We start from the raw sequence: 25348 nt of genomic DNA, 5'->3' as shown, positions 1-25348 counted from the left end.
AGCGGGAAGCTCCGCCCTTGCCATGCCCCCGCCATCCGGGAAGGCAAGACAGATGTGCATGGCACCCTTCTCCTTCGTTTCTGGGACACATCACCAACCGGCCGTGCAGCAATTACAGGCAGATGGCCCCGCTCGTCCCTGTGGGTGGGGTTTCCCAAGGGCGGAAAGCGCAAGCCCCTCCCGTTCTGTCCAGCGCGCTGCCTCTGCCTTCGTTATAAGGCAGATGAAGGTGAAGAGTTTACTGGTTTTTATTTTTACAACTTTTTGTAAATTTTAAATTATTTTAAGAAATTAATTATGCTGAGGAGTGTAATCAGCACGCAATGCGAGTTCTTTCTTATAGTGGCCACGTCCACAAACCCTGTGGTGTGAAGAACAGAAGGCGTTCTGCTTTCTGTGTTTCACTGCTCTCCCTCGCTTCAACTTCCAGGTCCTGGAGTAGTGGTGACAGCAAGGTCTGTTGGTTTCTTTGGTTTGGGTTTGATGAAAGCCCATTCCAGTGGGGCAGGGGGTGGGCAGGGAGAACAGGGGCTGGGGTGGCAGGGGCAGGAGTTGGGGCCTGGGGGCGGAGGAGATGAAGGGGAGAGTAGCTTGGAGAAATCTGGAAGAAGAGACATTGGAAGGCCGGGGGAGCTGAAATGGACATTAAGTGAAGCTGAGGAGTCCTAGTGAACCTGTTACCTCTGATCCAGCTATTCCCAGAACACCAGGAAATCAAGAAACTTCTGAATGTGGTCTGCTGCAAGTTTGGAAGGTGCACACCTGTTGCTGCTGATTTGGACAATTTGGGGGAAGAGCAGATTTAAATGCTGCTTTGGTCGACCTTAAACACCAGCCCTGCCTCCCCTACCACCTTGCCAAATTAGGGCCCCGTCTCTCCTTTAAAGAGCAAACAGAAAACTGGAGAAAGTTACTTTGTCCTGTAGACAAAAGGCTGGGACTACGTAAGAGGCGGGACCCAGGATGCAAAACTTAAGACCAGCCTGGTCAAAAAGGCGAAACCCCATCTCCACTAAAAATAGAAAAATTAGCTGGGCGTGGTGGCGGGCGCCTGTAATCCCAGCTACTCAGGAAACTGAGGCAGGAGAATCACTTGAACCCAGGAGGCGGAGGTTGCAGTCAAACAAGATCGCCACTGCATTCCAGTCTGGGCGACAGAGTGAGACTCCGTATCAAAAAACAAAAAGTCTTAAACATCACCAACGAGCCTTGTGAGAAATGGCTTAACGTTGTGACACCTTGCCCAACTTTAAAGCAGCTAAAGGCATGTGTTAAAACTCAACTCTTGAATTGAACCCCAGCTGCCCTTTAGGGCATGCTTAATTTGATGTGGACTGTAATCTATTTTGCAGCATTGTAGAGCCTTGGAATCTGCACATTAGGAAGAGCCCCCACGAGGCGGTGGCGTTCTTTCTCGATCGGAGCCCACACGCCTCCTGCGGCGCCCTCTCCCAAGCCGGGCTCCCTATGAGCGCGGCCGCCCCTCTTCTGAGGGCTGCTCTTCCCCCATGACAAGAACGCCACGCCCTAAGCAGCTCTCGGAACCCAGAGCGCCCATGGGCAGCTCTCGCCAGGACGTGCTGACCGAGGGTAGGCTGCCCAGCAGAGTAGGGATGTTGAGGAAAGGACAGCAGCTCTGCAAAGGAGCTGGGTAAAACCACAGCCCAGACCCCGCTGGCCACCAGTCCGAAACCAAGACGCAGGGGGTCGCGCTGGTTTGGCACTCAACAGCAGGTTCCAGTCTCCTGGATACGGCCGACGTCACTACCCTGCGACCGCTCAGGACCCTTCGGAGGACTCTTATCAGGAAGTAATCCCGTGGTGGCGCGCACCACGTGACTCCGGCGCCCTAGCCCCGCCCTCGGTCTCCAAGGAGCCCTGGAAGGAGCGATATCAGCAGCTCCAGAAAGCGGGGAAGGCGGGGCCGGACTACGGGACAGCCAATGGGCGGGGAGTGTTGCCCAGCCTGACCCACCGGCCGCGCCCTCACGAGCCTTTGGGCGTGCGCCAGCGGTGCAGGTGAGGGACTGCGAGGACGTCTAGTGGGTAGGGCGCCGGGGTTGCGCGTGCTTCCGCATTCTTACTAGCGCGGTTTGGAATTTGATACATTTCTTTCCAGTCTATTTCTGTAGATTTGTTTTCAAACCAGATCAGGCCCTGTGTAAAATAGTGTAGCCGTCTTTACTCATTATAACATGGTGAGCATTTCCCCAAGCTATTACACATATTTTTAAACGTTGTTTTAATGACCGGCATAATAATTCAGTGCTTGGATATATCAAATTATTGACCATCTCCTTATAGGTGAGATTGTTTCCAAAGTTTCACTAATATAAGTGCACTGCAGTGAACGCCCTTACATAAAAGTTGTTCACTCCCGTGTACTTTCCTCGTGCAGAGTTCTGCAGCATGAAACACTCTATTTATCAGTTTGATGTTTTATCAGTGGTTTATTATTGTTTTTAGAGTATTCCATTCTCAGTGAAGTATGCCATTCACACTCTCAAGTGAATTGTCTATTCGTATTATTTTTTAAAAAATAACAAACATAAACTTAGAAAGGAGAGCTTTATTTCTTTAAAGGGTGATAACCTGCAAGGTGGCCCTTCTGACAGGCTGGGAAGCATAGCCTCTGACAGAAGCTCAAAAGGCAGGCACCTGGAGGGAAGGAGGCCTAAGACAGGCAATCAAGCTGAAGGGCTTAGCCAAGTACAGGTATGAACAGGCCCCAGGAAGAGCTATGAATATTCATGAAACGGATCCTGACCCATGCTTACTGGACAAACATGCATGTTACAGGTGACCTATGTTTACTTTGGGGTGGACTCTTAGCATTTACATGTATTCATGTATTACACTTAATCCTATATGTTGAAAGGTCTTTTCAGAACACTAATGCACTTGTGTGCAGCCTCTGTAAACCGCCAGAATCAGCCCCTGTTCGGTTGTTTCCTATCAGGAAAAAGTTACTGCAGTCAGCCTCTGGTCCAATCAAAGCAGTAATTATTTGTGGAAGTGGCCTGGCGGGGGATGGGGAGCGTCAGCATGTGGAGGTGGATGAGATGCACAGTGTTTGAATATTGCTTATCTAGAGGCCAGTGCTTGTTTGGCTGCTAGAGAATAAAAACCTTGTGGCAGTTAGGGCATAGTTTCTTCCTGAAGTGTAGAGGTGCGTGACAGCCCTTGCCGGGCATGGCCCTTCATTGTTTATCATTTAGTATTGCCACAGAGTCTGTGAGTCTTATGACCTCTATAGTAACCTTAATGCTAGGATGGGTGATGCACAGAAATGAGGCCTGTCCAACCTCTTGTTCCATCATGGCCAGGAACTCAGTTTTTAAGGTTTCTCTGGGGTAAAAAAACTGTTTTTAAGGTTTATTGTCTCCCTCTTGGCCAAGAAGGAGTCTGTTCAGTTGGCTGGGAGGCTTAGAATTTTATTTTTAGTTTACAATATACTTTGCTACTTTTGTGTTAGGCTGGTGTTTTTTACCTTATTCATTTCCAGAAGTTCCTTTGAATAAGCTTGTTGTAATTTCTACCTTGGAAACTGATCTAGTTTATAAATTCCTGTAGCATTTCTAAAGATAATTTTAATATAAAACATATTATTATCATATGCTGTTTCTTTCTTTGGTTAGGCATTAAAGCTATTAAGACACTCAACTAAAGCAATCTTTTCAGCATTGAATGCTAGCTAACATAATCAGAGATGGAGTCTCGTTCTATTGCCCAGGCTGCAGTGGAATGGCATGATCTAAGCTCACTGCAACCTCTATCTCCTGGGTTCAAGTGACTCTACTGCCTCAGCCTCCTAAGCCTCTCGGATTACAAGTGCCTGCCACCACTCCTGGCTAATTTTGTTTTGTTTTTTTGGGACAGAGTTTCACTCTGTTGCCCAGGCTAGAGTGCAGTGGCACAATCTCCTCTCACTGCAACCTCTACCTCCCGTGTTGAAGCGATTCTTCTGCCTCAGCCTCCTGAATAGCTGGGATTACAGGCATGTGCCACCTCACCTGGCTAATTTTTGTATTTTCAGTAGAGAAGGGGTTTCACCATGTTGGCCAGGCTGGTCTTGAACTTCTGACCTCAGGTGATCTGCCCGCTTCACCCTCCCAAAGTGCTAGAATTACAGGTGTGCACCACCGTACTCGGCCTAATTTTTGTATTTTAGCAGAGACCGGGTTTCACCATGTTGGCCAGGCTGGTCTTTAACTCCTGACCTCAAGTGATCAGCCCACCTCAGCCTCCCAAAGTGCTGGGATTACAGGCGTGAGCCACCGTGCCTGGCCACCTTTTTGTAATGCAAAACAAAATCATAAAACATGATTCTGGGCCTGCTGGAGCCATGAGTGAAAACTGCATCCATTCCAATTTCTTCAAATCATGGAATGCAAATATAAAGAGAATCGGCCTAAGAAAGATTTCTGTCACTCATTCATTCTTCAGATATTTATTGAGCACCTACTATGTGTGGGAAGTTGGCTCCTGTTCAGGAAATATAATTAAAAGTACAAAACCCTCTTCGGAAAGGCAGTGGAGAAAGAAAACACTTTTTAATTGAATAAGCATTAAACTAGAATGTGATACCCATCACAGGCAATCCACTAAGAGATTGCAAAGACAGAAAGAAATCTCACTTTTGTGCAGCCAAGCAATCTATTACACACGTTTTCAAGATAAACAATAACTAGTACTCAAGGGAACTTGGCAGCACTTTTCATCACACATAGTTCATCTAACCTGGTATTTGGGGTGATCCTCTGTGTTAGCCAATTGGCTTTATCTAGAGGAAAAAGAAACTTGTATCTTTATGAGATAATTTTGTAAGTTGGAGCAAAGGGCCCATTGAAGTTAGGCTCCTACTCTCCCATTAAAACTGGGAGATAGGGGCATTAGTTCCCTTGATACTTAAAGAGATGGCTCCTAGGTCCTAGAGAAACATATATCTAAGTTAAAAAGCGGACAAAAAGGCCTAGTCTTCAAAAGGATTTATATATTTCAAAGAGAGGAAAAAGTACGTACACTAATTACCAGTTTTCTAAAAGTAAATGTTCAAAGAAAAAGGGAGGGAAATCTATTTTCAACAGGAAGTAGTAAACCTTTTATTTTAAATTTGTACTTGTCCTGACAGTCCCCAAACATTACAAACTCAACCTATCGATAAGACAAGGCTAACTGCTGGCCACAGTAAGGGACAGCATGACCTGGCAAAGCTTTAGCAATGGTTGGGATCAAAAGGCAAGGTCACTTTATGGAGAACTGGAAGTCTGACTTAAGGCAGGTGTTTCAAAGCGGGCTTTAGTTAGTATTGAGCAAGAATTGGTGGAAACAGCAAGATTTCCAGGAGTCAGCGAATCTTAGGGCATTAATTATGCTTTCCCCGGAAGAGTGGATGGGTGAGGAAGTTCTGTAGTGAACAAAGCCTTCGCAGGGATGGGAACTCCTGGAAAAATAAACCCCTGCAATAAAGACGGCAGGGTGCAGTCCTGGCTCCTGGCGCGCCGGGTCCCCCAGCAGAGGCGGGGGCACCGCGGAAAAAGCACCCCAGAGGAGAGCGCCGCGCTCAGCCCCGCCTGGCGCCTGTTCTCCAGCGACCGTAGAGACATCTGCCCGCGGCTGCGCCCCCAGTAGCCACGGCGAGTGCCAGCTCCAAGCCCGGCTTTACGCGAGGTCCCTCGCGTGGTCACGGTGCCCTGCGGGTGCGCTCGGCCTCGGGGACCTGAGCAGCTCTTAGTAGGAAGCGAACTGCAGGGCACACCCTGACCGCAGGCTGCTGGCACAAGGAAGCTCTGGCGAATCGCAGCCAGAAGCCAGGAACGGACGCGAAAGTGACTACGCGCCTCGGACGCTCACGTGACCCTTCGCAACTGGCTCCGCCCCGCTGTGGCGTGCCGCAGGGCAGACGTCTGTGTCTCCTGCGCAGGCGCAGGCCTTGGCTCGCGGCGGGTGACGCAATGCGGCGGGTGACGCAATCCGGGCTCGTCAGTCAGTCGCGCGGCCCCGTGTACGTCAGATCAGGTAACTCTGCCTGAACGACTCCGCTGCCCGACTTGTGCGCTCAGCCGCTTCCTCAGCCCCGCCAGGGGCGGGGCCGACCGCGGGAGGGGAGGGGCCTTCAGTGACCAATCGGCGGTGCCCGCGCAGCGTGCCACGCCCCGCCCAGCCGGGCCGGCCGTTCCTACCGGCCTGGTCCAGCGGACAGCGGCTGCAGCGGGGGCGCCGGCTGGGAGGTGAGTGCGCGGCCCGCAGGCCTGGCCCCGGCCCCTCGCCGCCCGCCGCCGCCTTCCAGTCGTCCGCGCTCTCCGGCTGCTCTGAGGAACTGCGGGGTCTCGGGGATGCGGGAGCGGGGGCAGGGGGCGGCCCGAGGGCCTGATCCACGCGGCCCCGGATGCCCGCGTTGGGAGGCGGCGCGTCAGGCAGAGGAGGGGCTTCTCTGTGGCTGCAGTAGTTTGTTCTCCGGGTGGTCTTTGGAGTGGCCGAGCGGCGTCCGGGCTCTGGGGAGGCCAAGTGGCGCGGACAGGGTGGGAGGTGCCGTGAGGATGGCGAGGACAGCGGCGACTTTAAGCCCCCCTGGAAGCCCGGCCCCTGTGGCCGTGGACGGGGCTGCCGGTAGCAGCGTCTCCTGGGAAGGGCTCTGGCCCCGTGAGCCTCGGGGATTCAGGGGCCGCCGACGTTGGTGCAGATGCCGGGCGCACTGGGAGGCGGCCAGAATGCCAATGAGCTTCGGTGGACACGCAGCTGTCACCGGCCGCAGACGGCCCTGTCGCCACCTCCAGTGTCTGCACTCCAGTGGCCAAGCAACATAGGAAATCGCGCTCAGACCCACTTTGTTGATTGAGAAATCAGATCCCCTCGAGGGCCCTGTTGGCAGAGGTCTGGGGAAGTCAGGGCTGGCAGTGTATATGGGCATCAGACTAAGACAGCCCTCTGCAGCCTTGTTTCCCCAGGCTGGGGCTGGGACCACTGCAACCCCGCCCCACTCTTATAGATCCTTTGCTTAGGCTTTGTCAGTGTTCTCACAGTTTACTGTGGCGTCTCCTTCAGGCGACATTGATCAAACCTCATAGGTACTTGTTTACAGCGGAACTCCCAGAGGGCAGTCTTGCATGTTTGGGGGACTGGTGGTTGTAGGGAGCGGTATCTTTGATGAGACCAGAGAAGGGGAGAGGGGTGGGACTGGTTTTTCAGGGAGGATGATGACAAGATTTTTTCTAGACATGTTGAATCTGAGGTGACATCTGTGGTCTGGACGAAGGAGGCTAGAAGGAAGGCACGTGCTTTGGATGGATGGTAACAGGAATTAAAGAGGAAGGTAGATTCAGGAACTGAAGGGCAGGGACGAACTTCGTGGAGAAAACGTATCAGGGAGTTGGGGGCAAAGCAGCAGAAATGATGATGGGGGGTGAAGGTATCTGGAGGCCTTAGGTGGGGTTGGTGAAATTTGCATACCCACTGCAGTGGAAAGATTTAGGGGCTAAAGATAGCCCTTTGCCTCTTTGGCGAGGCTGAGGGGAAGAGTGTGTTGAGTAGTTTGAGTTGAATCCAGAGTCCTACCAGGGCCTGGCTCAGGTCCCAACCAGCCATTGACTTTACCCTGTTAGGTCTTCATCTATGAAATGGGGATCACTGTAGCACCTTGGCCTATGTGTGGGAAACCAATTAACAATTAGCCAGCAAGTTTCAGGCTCATGGAACCCTGGTAACAGCCGGTCAGCCTTCTTCAGAGGAGGAAATGGGTTCAGAGAATTTGCTTGCTCAAAGTAACACAGCTTGTAAAAGCTGTGGAACTTGCATTATTTCCGTAGAGTAACAATAATTCAAATTATGATGAGTTTAGGATGTTGGGAACTACTTTTCCAAGAAGTTTTCCTCATGGAAAGTAGTTATTTAGTTGGTTCTTTTCAAAGGCAGAAATGATTCCCTAATGTTTTGGATTTGCTCCCAGATGGTGGTGGCTATGCGTTTTAATTATCTGGTGTCCTGATCAAAGAACTAGACGTTATTGTTGCCATGAATTCTTTTACACTTTTGGGGTCTATATTTGTAAGCAAATTAGACAGTGACCTTGGTGAGCAAATTACTGTGTTAATGTATTTCACGAATCACAGCTTCCATCATTTGTTGATCACTGGAGGAAATCTTAGAATACACAATTTAGTACCTTAGGAAAATGCATGGGGAACTTCACTTTAGAAAACTGTGCTAAGAAGTAAAATGTCATTCGAATCTTTACCTGAGTAAAGCTAGGTTGTTAATGAGTCTATATCTTCTCAAGTACTGAAGGAATCCTCATAAATTTTAGTCCTTTTGCTTCAGTGGTTGCTCATGCATAATTCTTGTTTCTTTTTCAAAGCTGTTTTTGGAAGGAAGAAAGATGGAAAGCGGTGCGGTTCTGCTGGAATCCAAATCCTCCCCATTTAACCTACTGCATGAGATGCATGAGCTTCGCCTCCTGGGTCACCTGTGTGACGTGACAGTCAGCGTGGAGTATCAGGGCGTCCGCAAGGACTTCATGGCCCATAAGGCAGTGCTGGCTGCCACCAGCAAGTTTTTTAAGGAAGTATTCCTTAACGAGAAGAGTGGGAATGGTACTAGGACTAATGTCTACTTAAATGAAGTGCAGGTTGCTGACTTTGCTTCATTTCTTGAGTTTGTCTACACTGCAAAGGTGCAGGTGGAAGAAGATCGGGTGCAGCGAATGCTGGAAATGGCTGAAAAGCTGAAATGTTTGGACTTATCAGAAACTTGTTTTCAGTTAAAGAAACAGATGTTAGAGTCGGTACTTTTGGAGTTGCAAAATTTCTCAGAGTCCCAGGAGGTGGAGGTGAGCAGTGGCTCCCAAGTTAGTGCTGCTCCTGCCCCCAGGGCAAGCGTGGCCACGGATGGCCCTCACCCCAATGGTCTCACGGATTCCTTGGGCTACCCAGGAGAGAGAGCCAGCAATGGCATGTCTTCAGATTTGCCACCAAAGAAGTCCAAGGACAAACTAGACAAGAAGAAAGAGGTAGTTAAGCCTCCCTACCCTAAAATCAGGAGAGCTAGTGGAAGGTTGGCTGGGAGGAAGGTCTTTGTGGAGATCCCTAAAAAGAAATATACGAGAAGACTCCGAGAGCAGCAGAAAAGTGCTGAGGGTGACATGGGGGACTACAGGTGTCCCCAGGACCAAAGCCCGGACAGGGTGGGCACAGAGATGGAGCCAATTTCCAAAAATGAGGGTTGCCAGGTGGGTGCTGAGTTGGAGGAAGTGTCGAAGAAAGCAGGGCCGGAGGAGGAAGAGGAGGAGGAGGAGGAGGAGGAGGACGAAGAAGGGGAGAAGAAGAAGAGCAACTTTAAGTGCAGCATTTGCGAGAAGGCGTTTCTGTACGAGAAGAGCTTCCTGAAGCACAGCAAGCACCGCCACGGCGTGGCCACCGAGCTGGTGTACCGCTGCGACACCTGCGGCCAGACCTTCGCCAACCGCTGCAACCTGAAGAGCCACCAGCGCCACGTGCACAGCAGCGAGCGCCACTTCCCATGCGAGCTGTGTGGCAAGAAGTTCAAGCGCAAGAAGGACGTGAAGCGGCACGTGCTGCAGGTGCACGAGGGTGGAGGCGAGCGGCACCGCTGCGGCCAGTGCGGAAAGGGCCTGAGCTCCAAGACTGCGCTGCGGCTGCACGAGCGCACACACACGGGAGACAAGCCCTACGGCTGCACTGAGTGCGGCGCCAGGTTCTCGCAGCCGTCCGCGCTCAAGACGCACATGAGGTACGCGTAGAGCCGTCCAGAGGGGTCCCTGCGCACTGGAAGGGCGTGTCAAGCACTGAGGTCGTCCTGGGATTTGGACCCAGTGATGTCTCACTGCTTAATTTCTCCGCTCCAAACCTGGGGGCTTATTTCGAGACAGCGTTGAATTCTCTGTCAAGGTAGAGGGGCTGCGAATGATGGCTCTGCTCCCTTGTTCTGAGACCCCCAGGGCGCGCCTGCTGGCATGGACGTCCCCCTGGTGGGACTGCGACAGCGGCCATGGGCTTGCCCCGCTGTGCTGGAGGAAGAGTTGGGCCTCGTTGCCTTTATTTCTCCTTTCCTGACTCTTCATTTAGATCTTGGGTTCTGTGACCCCCCGGGTCCCACAGTCTCAGTAGAGACCTCAGTGAGATGCCATTTAGGGCTTTAGGACTCGTCTCTGGTTTTTCGGTTCTCAGGCTTGGAAGGAGTGCTATCTGGGCAGTCTACACTCCAGAATCTGGACAGACAATGCTTTCTTTTTCTTAATATGTTTCTGAACTGTAGGTGTGTGGTGATGTTTTTAAATAAGTTTCCTTATAGTTCTTAGTATATTTATTCTTGGAATCCCAACAGGCCATTGTTTTCTGTTCTATTCTAGTTCTGCCCTCAAACCTAAGTCACTCTTGGGTTAGTAGCATGGTGTTCATCTTTTACTTTATCTAATAAGTTAAAAATACTTGGTTTAGGAAGTGCTCAGTAAATTATGGTTGATTGCTACTTCATACTAGTTGTGACATTAAAATGCTGATGCATTTTTAAAATGCCACCTTCAGCATTCTGAGAACAGTTCTCCTTTCTCTACCGGTTATGTCATATTAGGAAATGAGAGTAACATTTTTGATCATGTGACACTTAATCAGCAGTAGTTCCTAAGGTGTTTGTGGCTGATTATTCTGTATGAGACAGCTTTACAAATATTAGATGGTGGTCTTTAGTGTTTTAAAAACTCTGCAAAGGCCTGGTCTCTACCTGCACATGCCTTATAGCACCAGCAGCAGGGCTTATGAGCAGGTGTAGATGAACATTCCGGTCAGTGACTTAGGGAAAATGTGTGGATCCATTGACCTTGTGCAGAAACTCAGTTTATTTTGGGATGGAGATTATGGGCTCTTGACCTGTCACTACAGTCATTCTCATTAGGTCTCTTGGAATAAATGATTTTTGCAGGATAGAGTGGAAATTGTACTGCAAAGTGAGCTTTGAAATACATCCTAAGTTATCATCTGAATGTTGTACTTTCAGAATTCATACAGGGGAAAAACCTTTTGTCTGTGATGAATGTGGTGCAAGATTCACTCAGAACCACATGCTGATTTATCATAAAAGGTGTCACACAGGTAAATACCCATGCTGTTGTGATTGAATGTCTTTCCTAGATGTAGAAGGAAATGCAATTGATTAACTTTGAAGTTGACATCTGTCAAGGTGGTGCAAGTTAAAGCCATGATATAGCTTTTCCTAGTAAGTGAGCAAAATGAATAAACATACACCCACTGCCTTCATTGCTAGTGTGCATGTGGCCTTGGCTTTCATACCACCAGGCCATAGGATATGGCATGCAAGTCTTAGGTATCAAGAGATATAAAATAGTTCTTACTGTTGTTAACTGAAAATGTTTTTCTAAGACTCTGTCCTAAAGAAATTGTCCAACATATGGGAAGAGCTATATGCTGTTATCCCCCCTTCTTGCTATTTTTATTAACTAAGAATGGGAAACAGCCTGATTGTCCAACCACAAGGAAGTGCTCCAGTAAACTCTGGTAAATCTATACCCTGGCTTATGACCCGGCTATTTGGAGTAAGGGCTCTGAATGACATGAAAAAGTCTGTGCTTGGATGTTCAACTTTAAAATGCACAATTAAGCGTACAGTTCACCTCAACTGTATTGAAAACCTGCACATAAAAGACCAGAAGAAAATAAGTTGTTATGATATATTAAGGTAGTAGGATTATCTCATTTCTGTTTTCCAAAGTCTTTATGATTTATTATGTGACAGAGAAAATTTAAGTTGGCTTTATTCTGCTTCAGCACAGTAACCCTGAGGTTCAGAATCTTATGGAAGATACAGAAGCATACAGCACTGAAGTGTTCCAGTTCTTCTAAGTTTCTTCTTTGCTTGCATTTTTTACTCTTACTTGTAAACACTGGCTTATAAGTCTGAAGTTCAAATGCAGGTGAGACAGAGATGACATGTCTCTGACTCATTAGACACCACGTCTGTGTGATTAGACACCAGTTCTGCTCATTCTGAAGTCATAATTCATGTCATTAAATGCAAATCTCATTTAATGTCATGAAATTAGCATTTAATGACATGAGTTACGACTACAGAATGAGTAGAATTGGTGTCTAAAGAAAGCTTGGGATTGGGGACAAGGTCAGGTTATAATGAAGGATTAAGTTAGAATTGGTCCTTTGGTAAGAATATTAACATGGTAAGATTTTATTAAAGTCACTATTTTTATTTTGATGTCTGTGAAATCAGGAGCACACCTAATAATTTAGTAAGGCTGATTTGTGGGATTAAACTACAAAAAGTGAGATGGTATTTAAAACTTTTGTCCTACAATTCAATCAAGTTGATTGGAGTCGCTACTCTAGAATAGTGATATATATCCATTGTCAACTTCCCCTTTATTCTGATAAAGATCCATAAAAGTGTTCCTTTGAAAATAATCCAGCAGTTCCTCCAAACAGAAGTTGTGAAATTATTTTCTTGTTTGGAATAATTTCTAAAATGTGAGCCAGCTGAACAAACAATACCTCTTTGATTCTAGTCAAATGGAATTTTTCTTGCAATTTCCAAGGATATTTTACACCAACTTTCAGTAAGTAGCAAGCATCTTACATGTATAGTTTATGATAGTTTTTACTAGAAAATGTAACATGCTGCCTACAGGCACTTTTGAGGAGTTTACTTGGGTTTTAACAGTGTAGGCCTACTGTTCCATGTGTTTTTAATGCTTGTATTGTTTATGACTTTCATTTTTTCATGTAGGTGAAAGACCTTTTATGTGTGAAACATGTGGCAAAAGTTTTGCTTCTAAGGAGTACTTAAAACACCACAATAGAATCCATACTGGATCCAAACCCTTTAAATGTGAAATATGTTTCAGGACTTTTGCCCAGCGGAATTCACTCTACCAGCATATTAAAGTCCACACAGGTATGGTTGGAATGTCCTAGGGAAGGGAGTTTAGTTTGGCCAAAAAAAAAAAAAATTCCAAAACTTGTAGATTTACCAGCAAATTACTTGGAACTAAGCTTTTGAAGAAAACTGGCCAAACTTTGTATGTCATAATAGCATTTTTTTAGAGATTGTTTCTAACTCGGAGAAACTGAAAAGTGGGAGCACTTACAATGGGAGAAGACCAAGTCCCTTTGCTACATGGAGTTTTTATTGAAAAGGACAGACAGCTTAGTCATGGTGTGAATGTAGGAAGTGGATGTGGATGTGTGGACATAGGGATAATCTGTGCATGTTAGTATATGCACACACATGCATATTCAGTTGTTAGGGGACTTGTAATTTTAACTCAATTACTGTGGAAAACAGGTGTCATTCCTGTAGTTATAATACCTGCTGCAGGCACATGTCTTGGCCCTTTTGGTGTAGGTCATAAATTCTTGGTATTATAGAGATAGATTTATAGCCCTTAAGGTGTTCCCAACATAACCTTCCTTATGCTGGATGCTGAGGCGTCCCAGTGGTTTGCGGCAGCAGCATTCATTCAAGTGTGTATTCAGAATTAAGCACAGTAGGCCAAAGAGACCCACTAGCAGTCTCCTTTCTCCCTGCCTCAGGGGAGCGTCCCTACTGCTGTGACCAGTGCGGCAAGCAGTTCACCCAACTCAACGCCCTCCAGCGCCACCGCCGCATCCACACAGGGGAGAGGCCGTACATGTGCAATGCGTGCGGACGGACATTTACCGACAAGTCCACTCTTCGGCGGCACACCTCAGTAAGCAATGGGTTGGCTTGTTTGAGAACAAGCTGCTGCCCTTAGATACACAGAACCCTTAAGAGAAATACCTACCACCATTCTCCAAGGTGGTTAGAGGTCGAGACAACAGGTACTTTCTCCTTGGGTTGTCTCTGCAGTGGAACACTCACGGAGTGAATGAAGCCCCAAGGCCCAGGGAAAGCACAATCCACGATGACTACTCTGTAACAGTGAGGGTGGCGGCAGGCGGGTACTTATTAGTGAAAGTTGAAAATTGAGGTTGTAGAGGGACTGTTGTTTTAAAAGATGCACTTGTTCAGAGATACATTCAGTGACTTTTGTTTTGTGTTTAACTTATAGATACACGATAAGAATACTCCATGGAAGTCTTTCCTTGTCATTGTAGATGGCTCACCCAAGAACGATGACGGACACAAGACTGAACAGCCTGACGAAGAGTATGTGTCGTCCAAACTTTCGGATAAATTGCTGTCTTTTGCAGAAAATGGCCATTTCCACAACCTGGCTGCAGTCCAAAGCACTGTACCTACCATGCAGGAGAACAGTTCTGCAGACACAGCCTGCAAGTCGGATGACTCCGTGGTGTCCCAGGACACCCTGCTGGGCACCACCATCAGTGAGCTTAGTGAGTTGACCCCACAGACAGACTCGATGCCCACACAGCTTCACTCTTTGAGCAACATGGAATAAGAGCTTCAAGCAGTTCTCATCCTGTTAGTCTGCGTGTGTGGTAGCTGAACTCAAGATGATGTGGGGCTAAGATAAACAATTGTTCACGTGCAAAGATGTGGGCAAGAACGGCCTCTGCAGATTTTCCTGAACTTCTGCTAACTTGCACGGCTTTATCACAGCATTTTAAAAGCTTTCCCTCAAAAATCCTGATCTGCATGATCTCAGCTACTTTATTGACAAACAAGGCAGTGAACATGACCGCACTTAATTCTGGTGTAGGGTGTATGTTAATCGTTCTAATTCTTGATTATCTGATTTAGACAACTGCTGGTCTTAATTGCAGAGTACAGAGCACTGAACCAGCTCCTGATATAGTCGTTAGCAGTCTTCCTGGCTTCTCACCCTGCCTTATATTTCCATGTGGGTTTACTTCTCTCATAACTACTTTTAAGGTATTTTTCTTCCAAGCTGAAATAAAACTGGGGCCACATATTTTCAGCCATTTCTTCCCTGTTGAATTGAAGCAAATCTGATTTTCTGTGGGGACCCTCAAATGCAACTGAAGAAATGGATGGTTGCATTCATTTCTCCCCACCCCCCATTTGTAGGCAGTAAACAAGGTATGACAGATTGAACACCTGCAAAACTGCTAGCGTAATCTCAGCACATATGCAGCTAGGAAGTTTGTCATAAAATCAACTTAGAAATGAGATGAGGCTGTTCAGTTTCAGTCTTAAAAAAAAATCAGATTAGCTAAAAGCTGTCCTACCAAAGAGTCCAGCAAAACAATATAGTATTATTTTGCAGAGGCGTGAAAAATTAAGATGCTTTAGAGTACTTGAAAGTTGTGTAGTCATTTTATTTGCAAAATGAGGTGACTGTGGCAAATTGTAGAACAGAGTATTAATATTTTTTCCAGGTTTTTCTGACTTGATTTCTGTAATTTCCAGAAACCCAGACTTCTCATTTCCACACCTAGAGATGGAAACAGGCAAGTAACTGACATGTCTGTTTCCTTGGGAGCATGTGAGAACATAGCAGAAGGGACCAAAAGTCTCAGCACACTTACCTCTGATTATGCCTTAAAGATTTGATTGTGAAGACCCAGTAACTTTGTCTCAAATGCTCCTTTAGCTGTTTCACACAGGACTGAATTATTGCTTTAAGAAATTCACAATGAAAAGACAAATTCTGCTGTATTTGCTAAACGGTGACATTTGGTTCTAGGGCCTTGAGTATGTGCCACGTGCTTGTGGAATGCTTTGATTCACATGTAACATTTAAACATACTAATTTAAAAAGGGAACCTTGGAGAATTCTTTTGTTCACTAGTTCCTTTTTTCTCTACATTTTTAATTTATTAAACTTGCTGTGAAAATATGATTTTCTAAGAGGAAGGTACTTTGTCCGTAAGTTCCAGGATGAAGATGTAGCTGCACTATGCCAGAAATTAATGAGGGAAGACTTTCTTCCTAAGTGCTTATGTTTTAACTTATGTTAGTGAAACCACTACAAGGTGTTTCAGGCGCTGATAACATGTTTCACACCTGCCCTTGCAGGTCACAATACTAATTTACTTCAAATTTAGTTATGACAATGTCACTGTATCCTACTTATGTTTACAGAACAAATAAATAATGACTGTCACACATCCAGAGGAGACCGAACCTACCCAGCTGATGTACTGTTTTATGGAATAAAGTCACTTGATCAGAAGGAACTGAAACAATAGATTATTTTGTTACCTACTGGAGGGATTTTTGTCTTGAATTTGTTTCTTTAGAAATTCTACAAAAAAAAAAGGTGTTAATAAATGTCTGCTTTATAAAAGTAGTTTTGCAATTTTTTAAAGATCTATTTCTGTTATAATTTAGGTTCTGCAGAAATAGGATTCTTAATTGAAACCAATATCATTTGCTTAATTACATGAATAATGAAATGTAAAATCAGGGTCCATAAGCCTTTATTTCTTACAGTCCTAGGATTAAGCTGTTTAACTGCTTGGATCCCAGTTGGTCTCTGGCAGTGGGATTCTGGAGAGGAGAAACCCTGACCTCTGCTCATGCACAGGCCGCAACCAGGCTGGGGTATGTGTAAGTGTGGTTGAGTTCTCTGCCACTTTTTTCAATGTAAAAAGTAAGCATCAAAGATATGACTTCTATATACATTTCTCTGTCTCTGAGAACAGAGAAACCTAACCCTGTAGGAAACTGGTTACAGAGGACCTCCTAGAGCATCTGCCCCATTCCTCCAAGTCCAAGCACAGCCATGCTGAGTGGAAGCGAGACCACCCTCTGAGTGGATTGGTCCCAAATGTGTAATGAGGAAAGTGCCGAGGTGCTGGCACACTGCCTCTCCCAGAGCCTCAAGAAGGGCCATTCAGGAGCTTATTTCAACCATTTTCCAACCATTTTCTGTGAAATACTGTAGCCCAAACTCCAAAGGGATGTGCAGCCTTTGGTTTTACCAAATTCTTTGTTGTCATTTGGAAAAAATGGGTCGTGTGGTGGAGACATTTAAGGTGATTTTTACAGATAAGTGATTTTGCTGTAGGTGATTGATTATCCAAACAAGTAAATTTGAGTGTATAATTTAATTTTTAACCTGTTAAATAAACCTTGTCACTCCAAGGAGTTCATTTTTGGGAAACAAGATGGGTACTTGTTAATTTAACCAAGTGTCATGATATTCATCTACTCGGGAGTAACAATACTTCATCTGATGTCACTGAGAAAGCCACACAGATCAGAGGACCATCTAGCACAGCATTCCCCAGCCTTTCTGGCACCAGGGACCAGTTTTGTGGAAGACAATTTTTCCACAGGTGGGGGGACAGAATGGTTTCAGGATGATTCAAGCACATTACATTTATTGTGCACTTTACTATTATTGCTTTGTAATATACAATGAAATAATTATACAATGCACCATAATGTACAATCAGTGGGAGCCCTGAGCTTGTTTTCCTGCAACTTGACAGTCCCATCTGGGGATGATGGGAGACACTGACAGATCATTAAGCATTAGATTCTCACAAAAAGCGTACAACCTAGATCCCGTGCATGCGCAGTTCAATAGGGTTCGCACTCCTATGAGACTCCAATGCCGCTGCTGATCTGACAGGATGCAGAGCTCAGGTGGTAATGTAAGCCACAGGGAATGGCTGCAAATACAGATGAAGCTTCACTGGCCGCAGCTCACCTCTTGCCGTGGGGCCCAGTTTCTAACGGGTTGGGGATCCCTATCTATCACATCATCCTAAATGAGACTTGGAAAATCATCTGCGTACCTTTGGCAATCTGTATGTGGACTCTTAACTAAGGCTGACAAAACTAAGCTTTTAAACTACCATGGTGGCATCTTCATTAGGAAACTGATTCTGAGAAGAGCCACTTGATTTAGGCTTCAAATGATCAACAACTCGGAATACCTAGATGGGGACAGCTTGTTCTACCATTTAAAACATTTGCTTTGACTTACTTGAAGTGTTGTGAATATACTTTAGGACCTGAAGTCAAGGCTCTATGATAGGATGGTAGCATAAGCCAGCCTGCACTACCCACCATGGGTCCTCTTCCTCACCAGAACTTCAAGCCCCAGTGGTCAGTGGGACTGACCCTTCCCCAGGGGCATCTCCTCTCCCCTGCAGATACTTGCAAAATTAAGATAAATGCCCACACTGACCAGATAGTTGAGTGGTACTTTCTTGGGGTAGGAGAGTGTCAGGCTTAGGTCTCCCCACCAGTCTTGCAGCAACCATGCCTTCCTCAACTTTGCAAGTAAGTGTAGATCCTAAAGGATTCAAAAAAGGGATGAGAATGTGGGGTCTGCTGGGTTATCATGTACTTCAGTGGACTGCATCAACAGAAGTAACCAGGGTTTCCTTCTAAACCCTCAGTCTGCAAAACCACTGCGGTGCCCTGGAATTCCCACCAAATGACCAGAGCCTAGAGAGTATTAACGTCTGTTGCCTTAATCTTAACGGGAACAACTTGAAACAATGGAAGCTACTTTTGACCTACGCCAATTTAGCAAGAAGACTCGTCAAAATAGTACTGATAATTTCTACTTTACTATACAGGTTAAAATAAAACAAACATACTTTTTCTGCTAAGGTAGATTTATTGTTACACATGGTTAGTTTTCATAATGTAATCCCCTGTCCCAGAGCAACTCAGGACTCCATGGAGCAGGAAGCCTGCTCTTGGTCACAGCTCATACCACAGCAGGCAGGTCACGGGGGCATGCTGTGCTGCCAAGTCCTCCAAAGGAAGTCACAAAGGTTTGCATTTGGACATTTAAATGCACAAAATCAGGAGAAACAATAAATGCACAAGGGCTGGTGCATACACTTTGGTTACAGTGACGCCACCACACACGGTCACGACTGTGCAAAAATACTGCTTTCAAATCATTAAATAAAAAAGGAACTCACACAAGCTATAAAAATGTTGCCACAAAAAGCAAAACTTTCCTGTAAGAAATATTAATTGACTTTGACTATGAACTAACTCCAGATTTGCTAAAGTACAAGAATTTACCATAAATAATTATATTTTGTTCATAAGTAACATTCTATACATCTTGAAGACCTAGCTCACAGGCATCTTGAAACAAGTCACTGTCCTACATCCATGGGACATTTAAAGGAAGTAAGTTTGCACACCACTGACTGGGCTTTTTCTCATTCTTTTTTTTATCTTCTGGCAGGTCTCTTCTAGCCATTAGTTACTCTGATTCTTTTTATGTGAAATATTAAAAACAAAAATTAATTCTTAACCCCAGAACTGGTCCCAGTGTTTACTGCAATACAAACAAGTGACCCTCTAATTGACACAACAAAATGTTACAAACACTACTGTTAAAAAAACATACCCCTTCCGACAGGGGTCTGTTGGAGTATCATGATGAAAGCTAAACATAATTGCCCTAAAATAAATCATTTGGTTTTTACTTTAAGTGGTTAGACCAGAAGATTCTTTAAACAAGTAGAAACAAACTACTTAAAACCAGAGGACTCAAGCTGCAGAACCACTCCTCAAACCCTATTTTCACAAAAGTGCATTTGGCTGGTTGTAGGATATATTATTAGCTAGGGAAACCCCACTTTCCCTTCTGATCATTTTCTCATAAGAGATTCTAAGAGGGAGTGAAAAAGTACCAACTGGGACGCCATTCCAGGTCTTACCTCTAGAGACAGCCAGCTCTCATTTAAGAATCTCAGAACTTGGAAGGAAGGAGGAAATCCACATTAAATTCTAGGGCCCACAGACAGAGCATCTTCATCGCCACCCCCAGTGGATGCTCTGACATCACAGAGCTTCCTGCTCTACCAGCCCACCTCATGCATGTCACCACCATAACTATAGCCTACAAGTCCTCGTGGCCATCTGATGTGGATCCTCTACAATCTGTCCTCGGCTGGCCCTTCCCACTTCCTTTCCTGCTGCTTTCTCTTTCTTCCTAGACTGACCTACTCATCATTTCTCAAACAACCTGCACTTGACCCTTGGCCTGGAAACACTCACTGTACTTCAGCCCAATAAAATCCTACCAATTCCAGTTGAGAGCCATCAAAAATGAAAACATCATTCCAATACTACTTACTACTACCTGACATAACATAGGAAGTTTCGTTATCTGTCATCAGTGAAGCTCTATGATATCAGAGTGTCTGCTGGGTTAAGTATGGCAACAAACACATTTCAAATATAAATCATTTAACTATAAAATATGCAGAGGACATTCACGAGACAAGAGTATGTCTAAATATCAGCATATAAAATAATAGAATCAAGTTCATGAATCAAGATAGCATACATATATAAACCAATTAAACATGACAGAGTTCAAACACATAAGCCAAAATATTCCACCAGCTAAGAGAACAATCAAGTCCCCTGAGAAACAAGTTGGGGTTCTTGCCCACTTGGGCATACAGTACATTCCTGTACCACATTTACCCCACCTAACCCATCGTGCAATAAACAGGAAAATTACATACATTCATTCTCAAGTTTGACTTAGATCATCTATCCAGCCCTGACCAAGATTTCTATAGCCATAGCACAGAACACACCACCTCAATGTGGGAAAGTGTATAAACATGAAAATAATGAGCAGGTTGTGCCAATTAAAATACTTTAATGCAAATATAAAGGGATTTCCACTCCAACTAGAAGTGAAAACTATCTCCAGAAAAAGAGAAAAATTCCATTTCTAATAGATCTTGTGGTGTGTGTGTGTGTGTGTGTGTGTGTGTGTGTAAGTACAAATCAAATTCACTTTGACACTCATCCATACATGAAGCAAGTACTTCCAGAAAGCTCCTTTGCTCGCAATGTGATGCCTACAGACCCTGGCTATTCTAAATTTTTGCCATGCACATGTTAGCATACGGAACAACACAAAAAGCAAATAAATTAGTCACTAGCACCATCAAAATAATCACAGGATAACAAAAATAGAAGTGATTTCTAATAAAGTTATAAACTCATTCCTAGTAACTGTCCTAAACTAAACACACATTTAAAGAACATATCCAGATGCCAAAGCACAGAGAAAATGCAAAGCATCTATGAGAACAACTGGGCTGAGTACTCAAGTCTAACAAAAAGGACATAAAAACACGTGGCAACATTAAAAATAGGCTCCACAAATACCAATGAAATATGAGGAATGAGATTCTGAAGTACTTCTCAGAAAACGCTGGGGGTTCTGATAAGCATGAAACAACCCATCATTACCACAAGATGAACAGGAGCCTCCCCTTCATCCATTTCACAGCAACACAGACTCGGGGAGCTTAAACAATACCCAGGCTGTCGGGCTCATATGCAACAAAATTAAGCCATTAAATGGGCATCCCATAAAGATCACTTGACCCTAAGACAAAACTACAGAGGAGTTAGCTGCATGCCACAAAGACAAAAACATTTCATTTTAGGTCTCCATCTCCTTCTCCATCCCCTTGGATGGACTTTTTGATGCGAAGTAACATGGTGGTCAGCCACTGATCCAAACGAGATATTGAGTCAAATTCCTTCACCTAGTATAAGGAAAGAGGAGCAGGAATTACCCCATGTAAATACATTAAAAACACAAAATAATAGTACCCCAAGCTGTTTATACATTTACAGCTATAATCTACTAACTTTCTTCATTATTTGAAATTAATCATTCCAGTTTATAACTTTCTTCATTAAAAAATTGTTTATTTTTTCATTATCCTGTTACTATTTTGATGATACTAGTGACTAGTTCCTGGGCTTGACATTTCTCTGTTTTCAAACATGTGTAAAAAGAAAATTAACAGACATAATTATTGTGGCAAAAGAAACTGGACATTGCATAAAAATGTGAAAGTAATATGGAAAATTACTCACTGAACATGGGAAAACATTAATTGCAGAGTTAGAATATGTATGGAAGCGGAATTCCTTTAACACATTTCAATGCATTATCAAAGAAAAAAATGACAATAGGATGAAAATGATGTGGCAGGCAAAAGTTCGATAGGAAAACATTCCTTTCCACTATCACTCCTGAGTTGTGATGAACATGTTACAGGAGGCTACTGAGAAATTTGCTTGAGGTTGGGTGTGATCCTTCAACTTTGGGAGGCCAAGGCATGTGGACAGCTTACGCCTAGGAGCTAAGAGACCAGCCTAGGCAACATGGCGAAAACTTGTCTCAACAAAATACACACACACACACACACACACACACACACACACAAATTAGCTGGGTGTGGTGGTGTGTACCTATAGTCCCAGCTACTCAGGAGTCTGAGGTGGGAGGATCACCTGAATCCAGGAGGCTGAGGCTGCAGTGAGCCATGATCACATCACTGCACTCCAGCCTGAGTGACAGAGTGAGGCTCTGTTTCAAAATATATTAAAAAAATTATTTTTGCTTGATTCTAAACATGACATGGCAAAAAATGGAAAACAAAAAGTATAAAGGAAAAAATGCCCATTTAAAAATATATATATTTTTATTTTTTACTTATCTATTTATTTTTGAGACGGAGTTTCACTCTTGTTGCCCAGGTTGGAATGCAATGGCGTGATCTTGACTCACCGCAACCTCCACCCACTAGGTTCTGAGGCTCCTGCCTCAGCCTCCTAAGTAGCTAGGATTACAGGCACACTCCACCATGCCTAGCTAATTTTTGTATTTTTAATAGAGATGGGGTTTCACCATGTTGGCCAGGCTGGTCTCAAACTCCTGATCTCAGGTGATCCGCTCGCCTCGGCCTCCCAAAGTGCTAGGATTATAGATGTGAGCTACCATGCCTGGCCACCTTCCATTTATTTCATGCCACGAATATAGCAAATTCTCACTACTTAGTTTTATATTTTAAATTATATTTAATGTATTTTTTTTTTTTGAGACAGAGTCTCACTCTGTCACCAGGCTGGAGTGCAGTGGCGCAATCTCAGCTCACTGCAACCTCCGCCTCCCAGGTTCAAGTGACGCTCCTGCCTCAGCCTCCTGAGTAGCTGGGACTACAAGCACGTGCCAGCACACCTGGCTAATTTTTGTACTTTTGGTAGAGATGGGGTTTCACCATGTTGGCCAGGATGGTCTCGATTTCTTGACTCATCATCTGCCTGTCTTGGCATCCCAAAGTGCTAGGATTACAGGTCTGAGACGCTGTGCCTGGCCTTAACTAATTTTACTTCACACTTATTTATGGGCCAGATTATTTTCAAAAGAAAAAATTAAAAGAGCAAATTATAAGAATATAAATGGAATATTTGCTCCTGAACTAGTCTTACAGCTAAATTACTTTTGAATATAAGTTGAATCTCAGCATGGCTAATAGAACTGTTTAATTTGTGTGATATATAAAAGATGACCTTTGGAAAATACAACTCAAGGTATGCTGGAGTCATGTTCAAATAAATGTTTAGATTTTACATAATGAAAAGGAACAGAGGTTTAACTTAAATCTTCAAATAATGCAACATGTCCCAAAAGCATAACTTACTGCTTCAGTGTAAGCTTCACTGTTCTGTTCTTCATGAGCTTCTAGGAGTTTCTGGTAGCACAAAAATATTTTAAAAAATAGTTTCGTAAGATGAAGTCCCATTTCTAAATATATACTTTAAGTATAATACCAATGTTGCCAAATATTGCACACAATTAAGGAAATACTCAAATACAAGATTCAAGTTAGGGATCTAGTTTTTGTACTAACATTTCTGAGGTGCCTATTTCAGAATACAACTACATGTTTCTGACCTTAATTGCATTTGAACACCCATAATGCTAAAGCAGGAAAGTACCAGGGCCCCTCAGTTAGTAGACTTTATAGATTAAAACTTCACTTCATACCCAATCCCACTTACGTGTTGTCACCTGATAGAACAAAAGCATTTTTCTCCAAAGTTCTAGTATTACTTACTTTCAATAATTTACATTCTCTTGAATCAGTAAACGCTGGAAACATTTCCTCATATTTCTCAAGAGCAAGCTGAGAGAGAAAAACCACTCATCAATTTCAGACTTACTAAACAAACAAAGCTTTCGACATTTTACCAGCTTCAAATAAGATCTACCTATATCCTATTAAGTGTTGAAGAAGTATGCAGTTAAACTCAACAGCAGAATCAACATAGAAAATCTGTCTATTCTGAACTTTCCATTTCAATTAAGAATAATTTCTAAACCATTTTCTTCTGAGTTATGCTGCTGCCGAGAAGACAGTGTAAATGAAAATGAATTCGTAAACACTCACAGACCAGGTATCTGTGCCATCCATTAAATGGAGAAGCTCTTAATACAGTACAGATTCCAAATAAATTACATTTAGCTTCCTGCTCAAAGCTGACAGAAAGAACATTCTCTTAGTGGCTTTAATTCTGCTCTTCCAACTCCAGACACCAGCCACACCAAGGCTGCCTGCCTTTTTGCCTCTTGGCTCCCAGTGCTCACTGTGCTTTCCAACTGCTTCTCAGTCCTCACTCCAACACCGTTTGTGAGCTTGCCTGTTTTTCTGGTTGTTTTTTAAATGGATATTATCCTACTCTTATCGTCTCCTCCTCCCCCTTAGTTCCTTATTTCTTTTCTTTTCTTTTCTTTTTTTTTTTTTTTTTTTTTGAGACAGAGTCTTACTCTGTCACCCAGGCTGGAGTGCAGAGGCACAATCTCAGCTCACTGCAATCTCTGCCTCCCAGGTTCAAGTGAATCTCCTGCCTCAGCCTCTCAAGTAGCTCTTAGAGACACCTGTCACCACACCTGGCTAATGTTTTTTGTATTTTTAGTAGAAACAGGGTTTCACCATGTTGGCCAGACTGGTCTCGAACTCCTGACCTCAGGTAATCCACCCCACTTGGCCTCCCAAAATGCAGGGTTTACAGACGTGAGTCACCACGCCCGGCCCCGTGATTTCTTTAAAGCAAAACTACTAAAAAAAACAACAACAAAAAACTGGCTACCAGTGAATATATACATATATTTAAGCCTATAGCAGTAAGTATTCCCAGGCAGTGCCCCCCATTCAAGTACCAGGCTCTACACTGCTTAGCTTCTGAGATCAGATGAGACTGGGTGTGTCCAGAATGGTATGGCCATAAACTATCAGGTAACTTTTGAGAACAGCTTTGACAACTGGGACACATACCACAGAAAAATACCTACTATTTTTAATGCACCCAGTTTATTCTTGGTACTAACATCGCAATGAAACGACTCCAAGAACAAGAGAGAATGTGTACGTGTTCTTAAGGATGAAATCAGTCAATCAGTGCTGAAGGACTCCTTACCTTGGCATTCAACTCGTCTACTATGAAGTGGCAGAGGGCAGCTTTGAAGAAGTAATCCTTTGCACTGTACTTCAACAAAGGATTATCCATGGTGTTTGCCCCAACCTAGGCACAGAACGCAGAACTAAATTTAAAAGGTTTACCCTCTTATATCAGGCAAAGTCATCCTCAT

The 25348-nt window shown here is 44.3% G+C and overlaps 2 protein-coding genes and 1 long non-coding RNA gene across 9 annotated transcripts in view; 1 reads left to right on the top strand and 2 right to left on the bottom strand.

The window, feature by feature from the left end:
- Positions 1 to 238: 238 nt before the first annotated feature.
- Positions 239 to 1759, bottom strand: LOC117068370. Its single transcript, XR_004431090.1, has 3 exons — positions 1586 to 1759; positions 682 to 771; positions 239 to 433 (listed from the first exon to the last, which is right to left on the bottom strand). It is a non-coding gene; the product is annotated as an uncharacterized LOC117068370 (long non-coding RNA).
- Positions 1760 to 5627: 3868 nt separating this feature from the next.
- On the top strand, positions 5628 to 17037 carry GZF1 (GDNF inducible zinc finger protein 1). Of its 3 annotated transcripts, none has more exons than XM_033185436.1 (6): positions 5628 to 6018; positions 8354 to 9744; positions 11008 to 11102; positions 12766 to 12933; positions 13572 to 13729; positions 14072 to 17037. In XM_033185436.1, exons 2-6 carry the CDS (start codon positions 8375 to 8377, stop codon positions 14420 to 14422), a joined length of 2142 nt encoding a protein of 713 aa, XP_033041327.1. In that variant the 5' UTR covers positions 5628 to 6018; positions 8354 to 8374; the 3' UTR covers positions 14423 to 17037. The 3 variants fall into 3 exon arrangements, with proteins under 3 accessions (XP_033041327.1, XP_033041328.1, XP_033041325.1); XM_033185437.1 differs by lacking the exon at positions 5628 to 6018 and adding an exon at positions 6026 to 6230 and having other exon boundaries at positions 14118 to 17037; XM_033185434.1 differs by lacking the exon at positions 5628 to 6018 and adding an exon at positions 6026 to 6230.
- Positions 17038 to 18506: 1469 nt separating this feature from the next.
- The window catches only part of NAPB (NSF attachment protein beta), a 52514-nt gene continuing 45672 nt past the window's right edge, over positions 18507 to 25348 (bottom strand). For all 5 annotated transcript variants that reach the window (XM_033185439.1, XM_033185442.1, XM_033185438.1 and 2 more), the window contains 4 exons: positions 25177 to 25281; positions 23817 to 23885; positions 23400 to 23450; positions 18507 to 21452 (listed from right to left, as the gene is read on the bottom strand). In XM_033185439.1, the coding sequence (XP_033041330.1) occupies positions 21342 to 21452; positions 23400 to 23450; positions 23817 to 23885; positions 25177 to 25281 (336 nt within the window). In that variant the 3' untranslated portion in view covers positions 18507 to 21341. The remainder of the gene's footprint in view (positions 21453 to 23399; positions 23451 to 23816; positions 23886 to 25176; positions 25282 to 25348) is intronic.

This window comes from Trachypithecus francoisi, unplaced genomic scaffold (genome assembly GCF_009764315.1).
Source record: "Trachypithecus francoisi isolate TF-2019V2 unplaced genomic scaffold, Tfra_2.0 Lachesis_group21, whole genome shotgun sequence".
Classification (NCBI taxonomy): Eukaryota; Metazoa; Chordata; class Mammalia; order Primates; family Cercopithecidae; genus Trachypithecus; species Trachypithecus francoisi.
This window is presented reverse-complemented; position numbering and strand designations above follow the sequence as displayed.